Source organism: Podarcis bocagei (assembly GCF_964188305.1).
Source record: "Podarcis bocagei genome assembly, chromosome: 1".
NCBI lineage: Eukaryota > Metazoa > Chordata > Lepidosauria > Squamata > Lacertidae > Podarcis > Podarcis bocagei.
This window is the reverse complement of record NC_138125.1, coordinates 133576030-133590509: the sequence shown is the minus strand read 5'-3', so window position 1 is coordinate 133590509 and position 14480 is coordinate 133576030. Positions and strand designations below refer to the sequence as shown.

Genomic DNA, 14480 nt, shown 5'->3' with positions numbered 1-14480 from the left:
TCCCCCGCCCTCCAAAAATTAAACTCCAGAGGATCAGGGTGAACTATCCGATGTTGTGAGTTGTGTCGTACAGGGCTGCAAGCAGAGGGGAGAGGGAATTGGCTCAAAATCAGGGACAAGAATCTGTTACTCTGCAGCAGCAAGATACCTCCAACCTCTGTGGGGCAAAGATAAAGATCTGCTATGGGAGCTACCTGCTACTTGACAAACACTGGGTACAGCCCTTTTTAAAATTATTTTTTAGACTTTGTTAGCAATTTTGGGTGCATCCTTTCAGAGGGGAAATGTAAGATATGAATATTTGCTTGATAAATGTATCAACCTCAAAAAAAGGAAGATCATGGCCACTGGTCCCATCACCTCCTGGCAAATAGAAGGGGAAGAAATGGAGGCAGTGAGAGATTTTACTTTCTTGGGCTCCATGATCACTGCAGATGGTGACAGCAGCCACGAAATTAAAGGACGCCTGTTTCTTGGGAGAAAAGCAATGGCAAACCTAGAGAGCATCTTAAAAAGCAGAGACATCACCTTGCCAACAAAGGTCGATATAGTAAAAGCTATGGTTTTCCCAGTAATGATGTATGGAAGTGAGAGCTGGACCATAAAGAAGGCTGATCGCCAAAGAATTGATGCTTTTGAATTATGGTGCTGGAGGAGACTCTTGAGAGTCCCATGGACTGCAAGAAGATCAAACGTATCCATTCTTAAGGAAATCAACCCTGAGTGTTCACTGGAAGGACAGATCCTGAAGCTGAAGCTCCAATACTTTGGCCACCTCATGAGAAGAGAAGACTCCCTGGAAAAGACCCTGATGTTGGGAAAGATGGAGGGCACAAGGAGAAGGGGACGACAGAGGACAAGATGGCTGGACAGTGTTCTCGAAGCTACCAACATGAGTCTGACCAAACTGCGGGAGGCAGTGGAAGACAGGAGTGCCTGGTGTGCTCTGGTCCAGGGGGTCACGAAGAATCGGACACGACTAAACGACTAAACAACAATAAATGAATGAACAGCGCTCTCCCAGCTGCTGCTTTGCCTTGGAGAATCAGTAACGTGCATTTGAAGATATGTGGGTTGAGACAGAACATGTAGCTCAGTGACTATATGGTAACAGTACTCCCAACAATTTCCTGCCCTATGCCGATAACATCTGCTAGTGAAATCAAAGCAAGCAGTAGGACTTTATCATATCAAAAAGGGTATTTGAAGAAATGGCTTCCAGAAAGCTGTTATAGCTCAGTTCGTTCAGTCAGAGGCTTCAACAGGAATCTTGAAGAAGTCATTGATATACCTAAGAGCTGGACATGTTTCTTGGAGTAGACCTCACCGACTTCAGTCTGACTCACTTCCAAATTAAAATGCTGAGAATCGCACCTTCTCTCTCTCTCTCTTTGTAAACAGCAGCCTGCCTCATTGGATTCAATTTTCCCATGTATGAACCTTGGGCGGAAATACTGCATAACTCAGTTGTGATGTGTTGGCAAACTGTGAAGACTGGATAAATAGGTACCGCTCCGGCGGGAAAGTAAACGGCGTTTCCGTGTGCTGTTCTGGTTCACCAGAAGTGGCTTAGTCCTGCTGGCAACGTGACCCGGAAGCTGTACGCCGGCTCCCTCGGCCAATAAAGCGAGATGAGCGCTGCAACCCCAGAGTCGGTCACGACTGGACCTAATGGTCAGGGGTCCCTTTACCTTTACCTTTAGTGCAGCGATGGGGAACCTCCAGCTATTTCTGGACTACAACTCCTATCATCCCTGACCACTGGACAAGCTTGCCTGGACCTGATGGGACTTAGAGGGCAACGGCATATAGAGAGCCACCGATTTGCAATCCCTGGTCTAGTGGATGGGGTCCGAAAGAATGGCCAAATAATGACGGCCACAGAATGCCTCTTCCTGTATAGCTTTCCACACTATCTACAATATGCGGGCCCTTAAAACAAGCTGGGATGGAATAATTAAGCAGCAACATTAACACACTGAAAGAAGAAAGAGATTGGGTTTTAAATCAATGCTGTTAATATACTCTCGGGGCAGCTGATCTATTTTCCAGGATCAAGACAGCTGTTTTAAAGAACAATGCATAATATGCGTAATGGAGGCTACATTCAAAGTCTGCTTTCTCAAGCCCCAACACTACTAGATTTGGTCACTAAACAGCAGGATGACGTGCAACATAATTTTCCTCCTGGTCCTTTGTTTTTGTTTTTAACAAAAGCACACTTCTCTTTGGGGTGAACACTCCTGTCTGGAATTCCCAACAGAAGTCATTAACTCTTCATCTCATAATATCCCTTTGGCTATAGCCACCCATTCTCAACAGGCCTTTGGGGAAACCTACGGTCCCAAGAGATCATGTGTCCTCTTTTGGCAAGTTACCACCAGAGGGGGCTGCAAGCTACACATGCGAGTAGGAGAATTCCAGAGGCAGGATGGACGCTGGATTGCTCATAACTCAATTGAATGTCATGTTCGGTAAATGATGACGGGGGAAAAACACGCTGGGCTGTGTGTTTTTTTGTTTTTTTTAATGGATCCGTTCTTCGAAATGTCTTTGTTTGCAGAGAGAGAGAGAGATTGAGAGAGAGACTATTCCGCTGTGATGTGGCATGAACATGTTTATGCAAGGCAGACTTGGGATGCAAAGCCTGCTGAACACCCAATACAATCCTTCAGCAGGGTGATTAGTCTAGTGTGGAACAGTGGGTGGCACGTTTCGGCAACATTAATTCAGAAATTGGACGGGCGGGGAGGTGGGCTGAGAGGAGCGATGATGCACACACATGAATTCCAAAGCGAAACTTTGAATTTGAAAGATGCTGTGGGAGGGAGCGAGGGAATGGAAAAGGTGGGCCCTTTCTGTGCAGTGATTCACATACGGATGAGGTTTCAGAGTCAGATTTTCCAACGCTGGCAGCAGGCAATGGACCAAGAAGCAGCGATCACAGAAGAACTGACTGGGCAGGACAGCTACGTGACCAAGCGGGTCTTTCTTTTGCGAAAGGGGGGCAAATAAGTCGCCACCGTCCCCCTCACCCTTCTCCAGGGAGGCTTGCCCGAGTCTCTCCCGAGATCAAAAATAAACCTTGGCATGGGCAGGGCAGCGGGGCTTTTTTGCCCCATGTAACGTGACAGAATGGCAACCTTTTGAAGCAGCAGAATGCTGTTTTCAAACTCCCGGTTCAAATAGCAGATACCCAATCCCCACGGCACGGAGGGGGATGAAGAGCAGCCGTAGGAAAACGGCAGCTGCACTCGCAGGGAGAAATGGCAAGCAGACGGGGGCTATTACAGTTATTTCCGAATAGTTTGGCACGCCTCTAATCAGAGCTTCTGTCCCCCCCCCCTTTCCCCTTTTGCTCTTGGTTTACTGCTGTGTCATTGCTTCTGAAGGGCAGCAGTGCAGACAATGGCTCGGCTTCCAACCTTCATTTGAGAAAAGTGCCCCTCCTGCAAAGTATTAAGGGTCCCGGCTGCGCCTATCGCGAACACACACAGGGCACAAGAACAGGAGGAAGCCAATTTTCTTGGTTTTTGAAGTGCTTTCCAAAACTAAGGAGCTTTTCCTGGAGCAGAAATGGAAGGCGTGGGGGTGAAAGTTGCTTTGATTGTGCCAAGTTGATTCCATTCATGGTGGGGAAGGGGAAGGCAGAGTCTTTTCCTAATAGAGAACCCTACCCTCTGAGATTAACCATTTGAATGAATGAATGAAATGTGCCCCCATAAAAAAGTGGACCCAAAGGGGAACATGAATAGCACACTCGATTTAACCTGCGATGGCAGTCGCGCAAATCACACCTTTGTCTGCAGAGAATGCAAAACTAGACCTGTGCCAAATATTTCTCAATCTGTGTCTTTTTTATTAGATGGAAACCATTAAGCCATTTTGACGGGGTAGAGGTTTTCCGTTTTGTTCACTACAATTTGACCTCAGCTACTTCACCGGCATTTTCTTCCGATGGCTGCTACTAATTTCTTCTTTCTGAATTAGTCATACAGCTTATGCCACCAAATCAGGGATCATACAGAGAACGGGCTAACATCACAATACGCTACCAAGCCAATCAGTTTTGATGTCACCTGGGGCATGAGGTTGCTTGAGATTATGGGCAAATAAACTAAACACTTTGCTGAAAATATGAAGCCATTTTCTATTTAGCCATAATGAAAACTATATTACATTCATTCATTCATTCATTTACTTACTTACTTACTTACTTGCTTGCTTACTTACTTATCTATTTATTTCCCACCCACCCATCTGGCTGGGTTTCCCCAGCCACTTTGGGCGACTTCCAACAAACGATTAAAAATACATTAAAACATCAGTCATTTAAAACTTCCCTAAACAGGGCTGCCTTCAGATGTCTTCTAAAAGTCAGATAGTTGTTTATTTCCTTGACGGGAGGGCGCTCCACAGGGCGGGCGCCACCACCGAGAAGGCCCTCTGCTTGGTTCCCTGTAACTTCACTTCTCGCAGTGAGGAAGCTGGACCTCAGTGTCCGGGCTGAACGGTGGAGGTGGAGACGTTCCTTCAGGTATACAGGGCTGAGGTCATTTAGGGCTATAAAGGTCAGCACCAACACTTTGAATATCTTGTAATATCTGATTACAAGTATCTGTCTTTGAAGGATTAATATATTTATACTATGAAACTATACTAATTACAGCCCCAATGCAGCAAGGCCAATTAACATTTCCACAAGCGAATGAGTCCCTCATCATAGCACCGCAAACAGTATCAAATAAAGTTTAACAGCAACTTACAGTGCAGTTGTTAGACACAGGTGTGCTTTTTAAAGACTTTGCATATGTGTTTTGAAAAGGTAAACAAGGGCACTACCGAAGCAACATGAAATCTTGCAGTGCCCACACGATATCTGCCTTATCAAAATGTCATCCCGTATTCCATCACCACCACACGCTTTGGATTTACTGTTTCCATTGGTTTGTTGTTGTTTTGTTCTTTACCTCTCAAATTTTCAAAGGAAATAGTAAAGCTAGATTATATGAGAAAATTACACTGTCTGGCATTTTGATTAAGGCAATATTGTGGAAACATGGCACCAAATCTAAATCCATGAGCAGCACCAAATTCTCAAGAAATAGCCATGTGAAAGAGCTGCAAAGTGAATTTAGCAAAGTTGGAAGGCCACAAGTTTACGCTGACCACATTAAACCCAGATACGTTAGACAGACCTGCTGTAATAAGCTTCTCTTCCCACTAGGATCACACCGTCCTCTCCCAACAGACACTCTCCCACCATTTCATGAGCTTCCTCTTTTGTTACGTTTTAAATTTAGTTGTCTTTTAAGCCATGTCATTGCTTTCTTTAGTGCCAGAGTGTAGATCTCCCATTATTCTTTGTTCTGAAATGGGGAACAGCACCCTAGCAGCAAAGCTATACTTGGAATTGTAAGAGGGATAGGATGTTGCCAGAGGTTTATCAGTCCAAACCTTAACTGCAGTTTGTCTGAATTGACAAACCATGGTTTGTGATCAACCAGTAAATGAGAAACCATGGTTTGAAATAGGCTTGCACACCACAGTTTGGCGCAACTATAACTTGACATGTGTGAACTACACCAGTGTTTTTCAACCTTTTTTGGGCAAAGGCACACTTGTTTCATGAAAAAAATCACGAGGCACACCACCATTAGAAAAGGTTAAAAAAATTAACTCTGTGCCTATATTGACTATATATAAAGTAATTCTCTTGAATAGGAATCAAATAAACACAAAGAAGCATGGTTTAACATTCAAGCATGGTTTAATATTTTTTTCTTTAATGGCAAACAGAAACATTGTGGACCGTTCTCTGCTCAGCGGGGATCGATCCACTGATCCCCGCTGAGCTGGCGGATGACAGCTCCGTCTCTGCACTATGTGCGGAGAGGGAGATGTCAGAGCCCCGCTGCTCTCTATAGGGAATCAGATGAGAGCGGACCGCCTGTCCGCTCTCATCCGATCCCATCCAATCTGATCCCCACCCAGGACGGATGGAAAATAGGGTGGACACAGTCCGGCGCCCGCCTAGTGGGCGAAAATTTGACTTTTTTTTAAAAAAAATCTTTTGAATTTTTCAATTTTTCCCATGGCACACCAGGCAACATCTCGCGGCACACTAGTGTGCCGCGGAACAGTGGTTGAAAAACACTGAACTACACCATAGTTATGGCTGCTGCGCTGCCTCAACAAGCTTTTGATTCGTTGAAAGGAGAGTGTTGAACAGCTGTAAATTATGCTTTGTGTTGTTTTATGGCAGGGGTAGACAACCTAAGGCCCGGGGACCGGATGCAGCCCAATCGCCTTCTAAATCCGGCCCACGGACCGTCCAGGAATCAGCGTGTTTTTACATGAGTAGAATGTGTGCTTTTATTTAAAATGCATCTCTGGGTTATTTGTGGGGCATAGGAATTCGTTCATTTTTTTTATTTTCAAAATATAGTCCGGCCCACCACATGGTCTGAGGGACGATGGACCGGCCCACAGCTGAAAAAGGTTGCTGACCCCTGGTTTATGGTTAGCAGAAACCATGACTTGATGTCTGAAATAAGCCCATGTTCTTGCCATGAAGAAAAACTCCCCTGCTGTTTTTACTTGAATTGCCTTTGGTGGTTCCTACTAGTTTTAGAACAGAGATCATGACACTATGGACCAGAGCTAGGTTTTCTGCAACCATTGCACTGCTTCATATTTGGATTGGAAGATGAAAGAGAGTGAGTATTGGTGTAGCCTGCCCATCAAGTACTATTTCCCACTCCTTTAAGATAAACAGAATCCAAAACCACATAGAAAAGACTGCAAGATAACACCCAGTTGTAGATGCACAAGAAAAGCTGAACATTTTAGACAGCCTCTCGACCACAGACGTTCTAACAGACCCAAGGGACTACCTCATTAATTCATGCTTTTAATGGTGCTCACTGAAGCTGTTAATTATTTCTTACTAGCTGCTAATTGTTTTTCTTGGACATCCAGCTCCCCCAGTCTTACATTTCACCGAATGCAGCAGAATCTGTCGTATTTGCGACAGAAAAGAGGAAACACCTTGTCTTCTTATGGGAATGCACATTATAGCAGCAGAAACTACAAGCAGCAGGGCGGAGGGGGGCGGGACGAGCAGAGCTCCTGAATTTTTGGTTTAGAAGAAGAAATCTTGGCAACTGCAGCTTTTCTCACTCCTGAATGACAAGAAGCACTTGCTTTAAAAAATAACAATAACGCTCTACCCTTCTGTGCATTTGGTAAACCCTGCCAGAATCTGATTGTTGCAGCGAAGAGTTACAGCAGGGGTAGCCAATGGACTCCAGCCACCAACACCTCCAGCCAACATGGGCAGTAATCATGGGTCATGAAAGCAGTAGCCCAGTAACATCTGAAGGGAGCAGCATTGGCTACCTCAAAGTCACAAGGCCATACAATACAGTGGCACCTTGGTTCTCAAACGCCTTGCTACTTGAACAACTTGGAACCCACACACTGCGAACCTGGAAGTAAGTGTTCTGGTTTGTGAACTTTTTTTGGAAGACTAATGTGCTCCGTTTTGAGTGTTAACATAGAGGTCTGTCTGGCTTTGCTATTTCTTTTGCGTTTTTATTTTTGCAGGGGGGCGGTGTGTGTGTGTGTGTGTGTGTGTGTGTGTGTGTGTGTGTGTGTGTGACTGTGTGGAACCCAGTTCAGCTACTGATTGATTGATTGACTGCAGTACATTATGTGAACGGAATTATTCAAAGCATGGTATTCAGCTCTGCTGAACTCCACAGGATTTACTCCTGAATTGCTGCTTAGGATCAAAGCATGGGTAGGCAAACTAAGGACCGGGGGCCGGATGCAGCCCAATCGCCTTCTAAATCCAGCCCACAGACGGTCCAGGAATCAGCGTGTTTTTACGTGTTTTTATTTAAAATGCATCTCTGGGTTATTTGTGGGGCACAGGAATTCATTCTCCCCCCCCCCCAAAAAAAAAAATAGTCCGGCCCCCCACAAGATCTGAGGGACAGTGGACCAGCCCCCTGCTGAAAAAGTTTAATGACCCCTGGATCAGAGTATATATTTTTAAACAAACAAACAAACAAACAAACAAACAAACAAACAAACACCATGCTTCAACAATAGGGCTTCCAACCAAATTGGGGCCCTTGCTATGATGAGATTCTATACCAGCTGCAGGGAACACCAGATACTGCTGAACTCCCATCATCTCTAGCCCACGGCCATGATTGCTAGGGCAGATGGGAGTGGTTGTTCAGCAACATCTGGAGAGGCAAATGCTTCCCCACTCCTGCTCTATCCTGAGCCGCTTATATTTCCCTACAGCTCAGAAGAAAGTGGCTTCTCCCTTCTGACATCTGTTGAACAGCCGGTTCCCAGCCATGAGAAAACTGGAAGTGCCGATAACGTTCGCCGAACATGGGCAATTTGAGGCCTTCTAGACACAAGCGCTTAGTTGGACAAAAGCAAAAACGAGCGTTTAAGGGGCGCCGGCATTTCTGAACGCAGAATGCGGTCCCACACATTTCCCTTTAATCTCCATCCTACTGCAGAGCAGAAATGCAATCCTGGGTTGCAAATGCAGTGCTGGAGTTTACAGCTTGAGCGTGTGTTGCGGAAGAGGCTGATGAGATATAATAATGGCTCATCAGACACCCCTGCGCGTATTTTTAACAGTGCACCATATGTGATATATTACAGGCAACTCCCATTTCAGTAAACACACACATGTTTACTCCAGTTTTTATGGGTAGCACAGTAAATACACACACACACACACACACACACACACACACACACATGTACACACCGTATTTTTTGCTCTATAAGACTCAGGGGAAATGTGTGTGTGTCTTATGGAGCCAATGCAGGCTGCGCAGCTATCCCAGAAGCCAGAACAGCTTTCATTGCGCAGTGATCCCTCTTGCTGTTCTGGCTTCTGAGATTCAGAATTCCCCCCCCCTTGTTTTCCTCCTCCAAAAACTAGGTGCGTCTTGTGGTCTGGTGCATCTTATAGAGTGAAAAATACGGTGTACATATATATATATATGAGTGGTGGTGAGAGGTGGGGGGTGGGGAGTAAAGAGAGAAGAGAAAGAGGATGTGGGTAATCTCTTACTTGCAGTCATGTTTCTCAATTTCAAAGTGAGGGTTGAAGTTCAGGAAAATCTTCTGGTTGGGTTCTGGAGCATAAATGATCCACTCACAGTTCTGGTGGGAGGGGTAGTCTTGCGGATACCCAGGTGAAGTCACGTAGCCAGCGTCTTTGGAATTCAAGCGGCCCCCACATGGTTGCGCTACAAACAAATAGAAAACAAAACCTAACATCAGAACAGGCACTGAATTTCAAACACATTTATGGCTTATTCCTCTGGGTTTGTACCAGCAGATGCCTAGGTTCTGGGCTGCATTTAAAAAAAAAAGTGTGTTGTTGTTTTTTAACAGACATGTATATTACAACCATGTAAAATCTCCCAAGTACAAAACAAATCTCTGGAAGGTGATTACAACACGCCACAGTCTTCCCCACACACAAGCACATACCGCTGCTCAGACAGACCAGAAAAGGGGTGTGGGGAGAGGAGAACAGCTATAAATGGGCCCAAACTACTGTTTTGTTTTAAAAAGAGAGAGAGAGAGAGAACACAAGACATCAGATTATTTGGAAACAGAGTGAACTGCCTTTACATCCTCCCTTCCGCTAGCTCTTTTACAAGCATTCCTGTGGCATTCTTCCACTGTTACCCTAACAGCACCTCACAAACATTGCTAGACCCAAGCTCAGCGCTGCCCTAGCAAAATACTAAGGAGAATCCCATCCTTTGCAAAACAAGGACGGTCACGTGAAGAAGCTAGGCTAACCGATGTAAGTTTGATGCCTGTCCCTGTCTTCCGAACTCCAGCGCCTGCCTGCTCCCTTCCCTGAGTTATGTGGCAGCACGTAATTGGGTATCCCTCACATAGCAGTCACTTCCAGGCTTCAGTGCTGCCATTTGCTTAAGAAAGGGGTCCCTCCCATGGTTTCCTAGCACTGAAGAGTCTACTAACCTTCATCATCAACCGACCTTCTGTGGACCACCTGCCAGCTGGGTGCAGCCACTCTGTGCTCGCACAAGCACCCATGGCTAGGACACCCAAGAAAACCAGTCTCCCTTCTTTAGTTTATCTGTGAAAATCCACCCTCCCTCAAATGATAGATCTAATGTCTGAAAAGGCAATCCCCCATCTCCATCAGGGTACTGATTCCACCAGGAGGAGCAGGCTTGCTCTCAGTATTTTTCCTTTCCTTTTTGCCATTGCCCAAATTGGGGGGGGGGATGTTTGATGAGCTGGATCAGGCCCCTAGGCCAGGGTTTAGTCACCCCTGATCTAAACGCTTTAAGATTCAAGATGGGAGGACAAAGAAATTTCTATAGAAGGATTGCAAAATGGCATGTGATTTTTTTTTAAATGATTACAGCAATGTGATCAGCACAGATTGAACAGTCTTCCGTTTAAAACAGACACACACACACACACACACACATTTTTATCCCTCCATTTCTTCCAAGAATGCATTACAGTTTACAGGGCTTCCCATTTTACCCTCAAGAAAACACCACTAGGTATGTTGGGTCAACGTTGACACCATTAACATCCTGGTCAGATGGGGAGTCAAATTCACTAGCCCAACACTCCAATAACCATTACAGACCAACGGCTCTTGGCATCCACACAGTGGATGTAGCCTACCTTGATTTCAGCAAGCATTTGACAAGGTGCCCCATGATATTCTTGTAAAGAAGCTGGTAAAATGCGGTCTTGACTATGCTACCACTCAGTCGATTTGTAACTGGCTGACTGACCGAACCCAAAGGGTGCTCATCAATGGTTCCTCTTCATCCTGGAGAAGAGTGACTAGTGGGGTGCCACAGGGTTCTTTCTTGGGCCCGGTCTTATTCAACATCTTTATCAACGACTTGGATGATGGACTCAAGGGCATCCTGATCAAATTTGCAGATGACACCAAACTGGGAGGGGTGGCTAACACCCCAGAGGACAGGATCACACTTCAAAACGACCTTGACAGATTAGAGAACTGGGCCAAAACAAACAAGATGAATTTTAACAGGGAGAAATGTAAAGTATTGCACTTGGGCAAAAAAAAAATGAGAGGCACAAATACAAGATGGGTGACACCTGGCTTGAGAGCAGTACATGTGAAAAGGATCTAGGAGTCTTGGTTGACCACAAACTTGACATGAGCCAACAGTGTGACATGGCAGCTAAAAAAGCCAATGCAATTCTGGGCTGCATCAATAGGAGTGTAGCATCTAGATCAAGGGAAGTAATAGTGCCACTGTATTCTGCTCTGGTCAGACCTCACCTGGAGTACTGTGTCCAGTTCTGGGCACCACAATTCAAGAAGGACACTGACAAACTGGAACGTGTCCAGAGGAGGGCAACCAAAATGGTCAAAGGCCTGGAAACGATGCCTTATGAGGAACGGCTAAGGGAGCTGGGCATGTTTAGCCTGGAGAAGAGGAGGTTAAGGGGTGATATGATAGCCATGTTCAAATATATAAAAGGATGTCACATAGAGGAGGGAGAAAGGTTGTTTTCTGCTGCTCCAGAGAAGTGGACACGGAGCAATGGATCCAAACTACAAGAAAGAAGATTCCACCTAAACATTAGGAAGAACTTCCTGACAGTAAGAGCTGTTCGACAGTGGAATTTGCTGCCAAGGAGTGTGGTGGAGTCTCCTACTTTGGAGGTCTTTAAGCAGAGGCTTGACAACCATATGTCAGGAGTGCTCTGATGGTGTTTCCTGCTTGGCAGGGGGTTGGACTCGATGGCCCTTGTGGTCTCTTCCAACTCTATGATTCTATGATTCTATGATTCTACCAAATAATATTGGCCTGTTCAATTTCTAAGACCAGACATAGGCCTAAATGGAACAAGAAATGAAGGTTCTCCACCCATTGAATAATCATGTGTGGTTTGAGACAAACACTGCCCCTGCAAACTTTGAACTGACTGAGAAGCAACCCAAGCAATTACTAAACCACATGGTGGCCCTTTGCAAAGCAGCCTCCGCCCCGTCCAACATTAGGGCTTTGTCTGTGAGATGGTGTGCATGTCTCACGTAGGTGGGCCCACACAGGAAGCTTCTGGCACAACTAAAAAAATGGCTTCCAGATCGCATTACGGCATCCCTCGTTTCTGTTCCAACCACAAGGCTGAGTTTGCACACCCGTATCTGCCTCCTTTCCAAATCTCCCTCTCCCTCTCGGCTTTGCCTCCATCTCCTCCCTGCCTCCTCCAACGTTTCAAGCCAAGCTAAGCAGTTGGAATTAAAAGACTGCAATAATCAACTGTGGTGGTTTTTGTGGTGCAGGCCCACAAAACAGCCTGGTAACAATTACATCTCGAGCGAGCGAAGCACTTTCAGCCCTTGGTTATAACAAGAGACCCAGGAGGGCGATTTCATCTTCAAGTAAACATTTCATCTTACGAATGCCACAAATCTGATTTACTATTTCATTACTGGCTAAGGGACGGGGGAGGGAATCTGCATCATACACACAATTGATAACATACTAAAGAATCCCAGCAATGCCCCCTTCTCTTCTCTCCCTTTTCCCACAGAACGTCCATCTGTATGGCAGGTTGCTTTTGTTTCCACTGGGTCTTGACTGCACCACAACCACCAACAGGCCCTTGTAAGCAACCTGCTGAGGTCCTTAGATGGTCCTTGGTCTTCCTACTTCCATGATAGGCCTCATGGCTGGGGATAATGGAAAGTCTGCCTAGGTGGTCCTTGAGAAATGCAGTCACCTAAGAGTCGAGAGTGATCTACGGTTCTGAGCACAATTCAAAGTTTTGGTGCTGACCTTTAAAACCCAAAATGGCCTCAGCCCTGTATAGCTGAAGGAGCGTCTCCACCCCATCATTCAGCCCAGACACTGAGGTCCAGCAGTTGCGTGACAAGTCCCCTCCCCTCCATGTGAAATGAAGATACCGGACACATTATATAAGGTTAATGGGCGTGAAAGGCCACAACTTTATTGATTACAGGAATTGAAAAGTATTGGCCTTAGGCATTGGTTCCTATCAACTACCTGGCATGGAGACCGGGAAGGGTTAACCACCAGCCGGGGGAGTCCTGCTGAAGTACGCCAACTAGGATCCCCCGGGTGTCACCGCTAGGGGGCGTGCCAGAGGCCCTCACCTCCCTAGGTTTCGAACAGGGCAATGCCCCCCGGAGTCCTCTACCGGACTACCCTTTTCCTTGGGGGAAGGTGATGGCGCTTCCTTCCCCCCTTCATTTGCATAACAATAACCCCTGCCAATGCCTAACCGCCTAGGTGGTCCTTGAGAAATACATTCACCTAAGAGTCGAGAGTGATCTATGTTTCCGAGCACAATTTGAAGTTTTGGTGCTGACCTTTAAAACCCAAAATGGCCTCAGCCCTGTATACCTGAAGGAGCGTCTCCACCCCATCATTCAGCCTGGACACTGAGGTCCAGCAGTTCCCTCACTGCGAGAAGTGAGGTTACAGAGAACCAGGCAGAGGGCCTTCTCGGTGGTGGCACCTGCCCTGTGGAACGCCCTCCTATCAGATGTCAAGGAAATAAACAACTACAGTGGTACCTCGGGTTAAGAACTTAATTCGTTCTGGGGGTCTGTTCTTAACCTGAAGCACCACTTTAGCTAATGGGGCCTCCTACTGCCGCTGCGCCGCCACAGCACGATTTCTGTTCTCATCCTGAAGCAAAGTTCTTAACCCGAGGTACTATTTCTGGGTTAGCAGAGTCTGTAACCTGAAGCATATGTAACCCGAGGTACCACTGTATCTGACTTTTAGAAGACATCTGAAGGCAGCCCTGTTTAGGGAAGTTTTTAATATTTGGAGTTTTATTCTGTTTTTAGTGTTCTGCTGGGGTCCACCCTGAGTGGCTGGGGAAACCCAGACAGATGGGTGGGGAATAAATAAAAATATTATTATTATTATTATTATTATTATTATTATTATTATTATTATTATTATTATTCCAGTCAGGCTCGACTCATTCTTTTTTGCAAATCATTTTCTGCTAAAATTTGGCATCCTCTCACCACGTTTGTTGTTGCACCCACCTTTGGCTACACCCATTGTTATGTACTGAACTTCTCACCCTGGGCCAGTAGGGGGATACTGTAGATAGTTTTCACTCAGGTCCACCTATGCAAATAAGGAATTGAAAGTGAAAGTGACGTTCAGTGATTGGATAGTTACAGAAAGTTGTTACTGTTATGTTGTAGTGGAGCTCTATATAAGCAGGCTGGCTGAACCCTTCAGTTCAGTTCTGTTCTGGGTCTGTGAATAAACAAGAGCTGTCTGAAGAATTGCTGTGTCGTCTGATATGTTCACCCACAACTTAACACCCATGGTTTGCCTGTGCGAGCCAAGCCACGGGTACATAGGTAGAACTTTGCCCTAGCCTAGGTTTCTGCCCATACTAAG

The 14480-nt window shown here is 45.8% G+C and overlaps 1 protein-coding gene across 2 annotated transcripts in view; it reads right to left on the bottom strand.

The window, feature by feature from the left end:
• NRP2 (neuropilin 2) overlaps positions 1-14480 on the bottom strand; it is a 259454-nt gene that overhangs the window by 197043 nt on the left and 47931 nt on the right. For both annotated transcript variants that reach the window (XM_081208808.1, XM_081208809.1), the window contains exon 2: positions 9113-9290. In XM_081208808.1, the coding sequence (XP_081064934.1) occupies positions 9113-9290 (178 nt within the window). The remainder of the gene's footprint in view (positions 1-9112; positions 9291-14480) is intronic.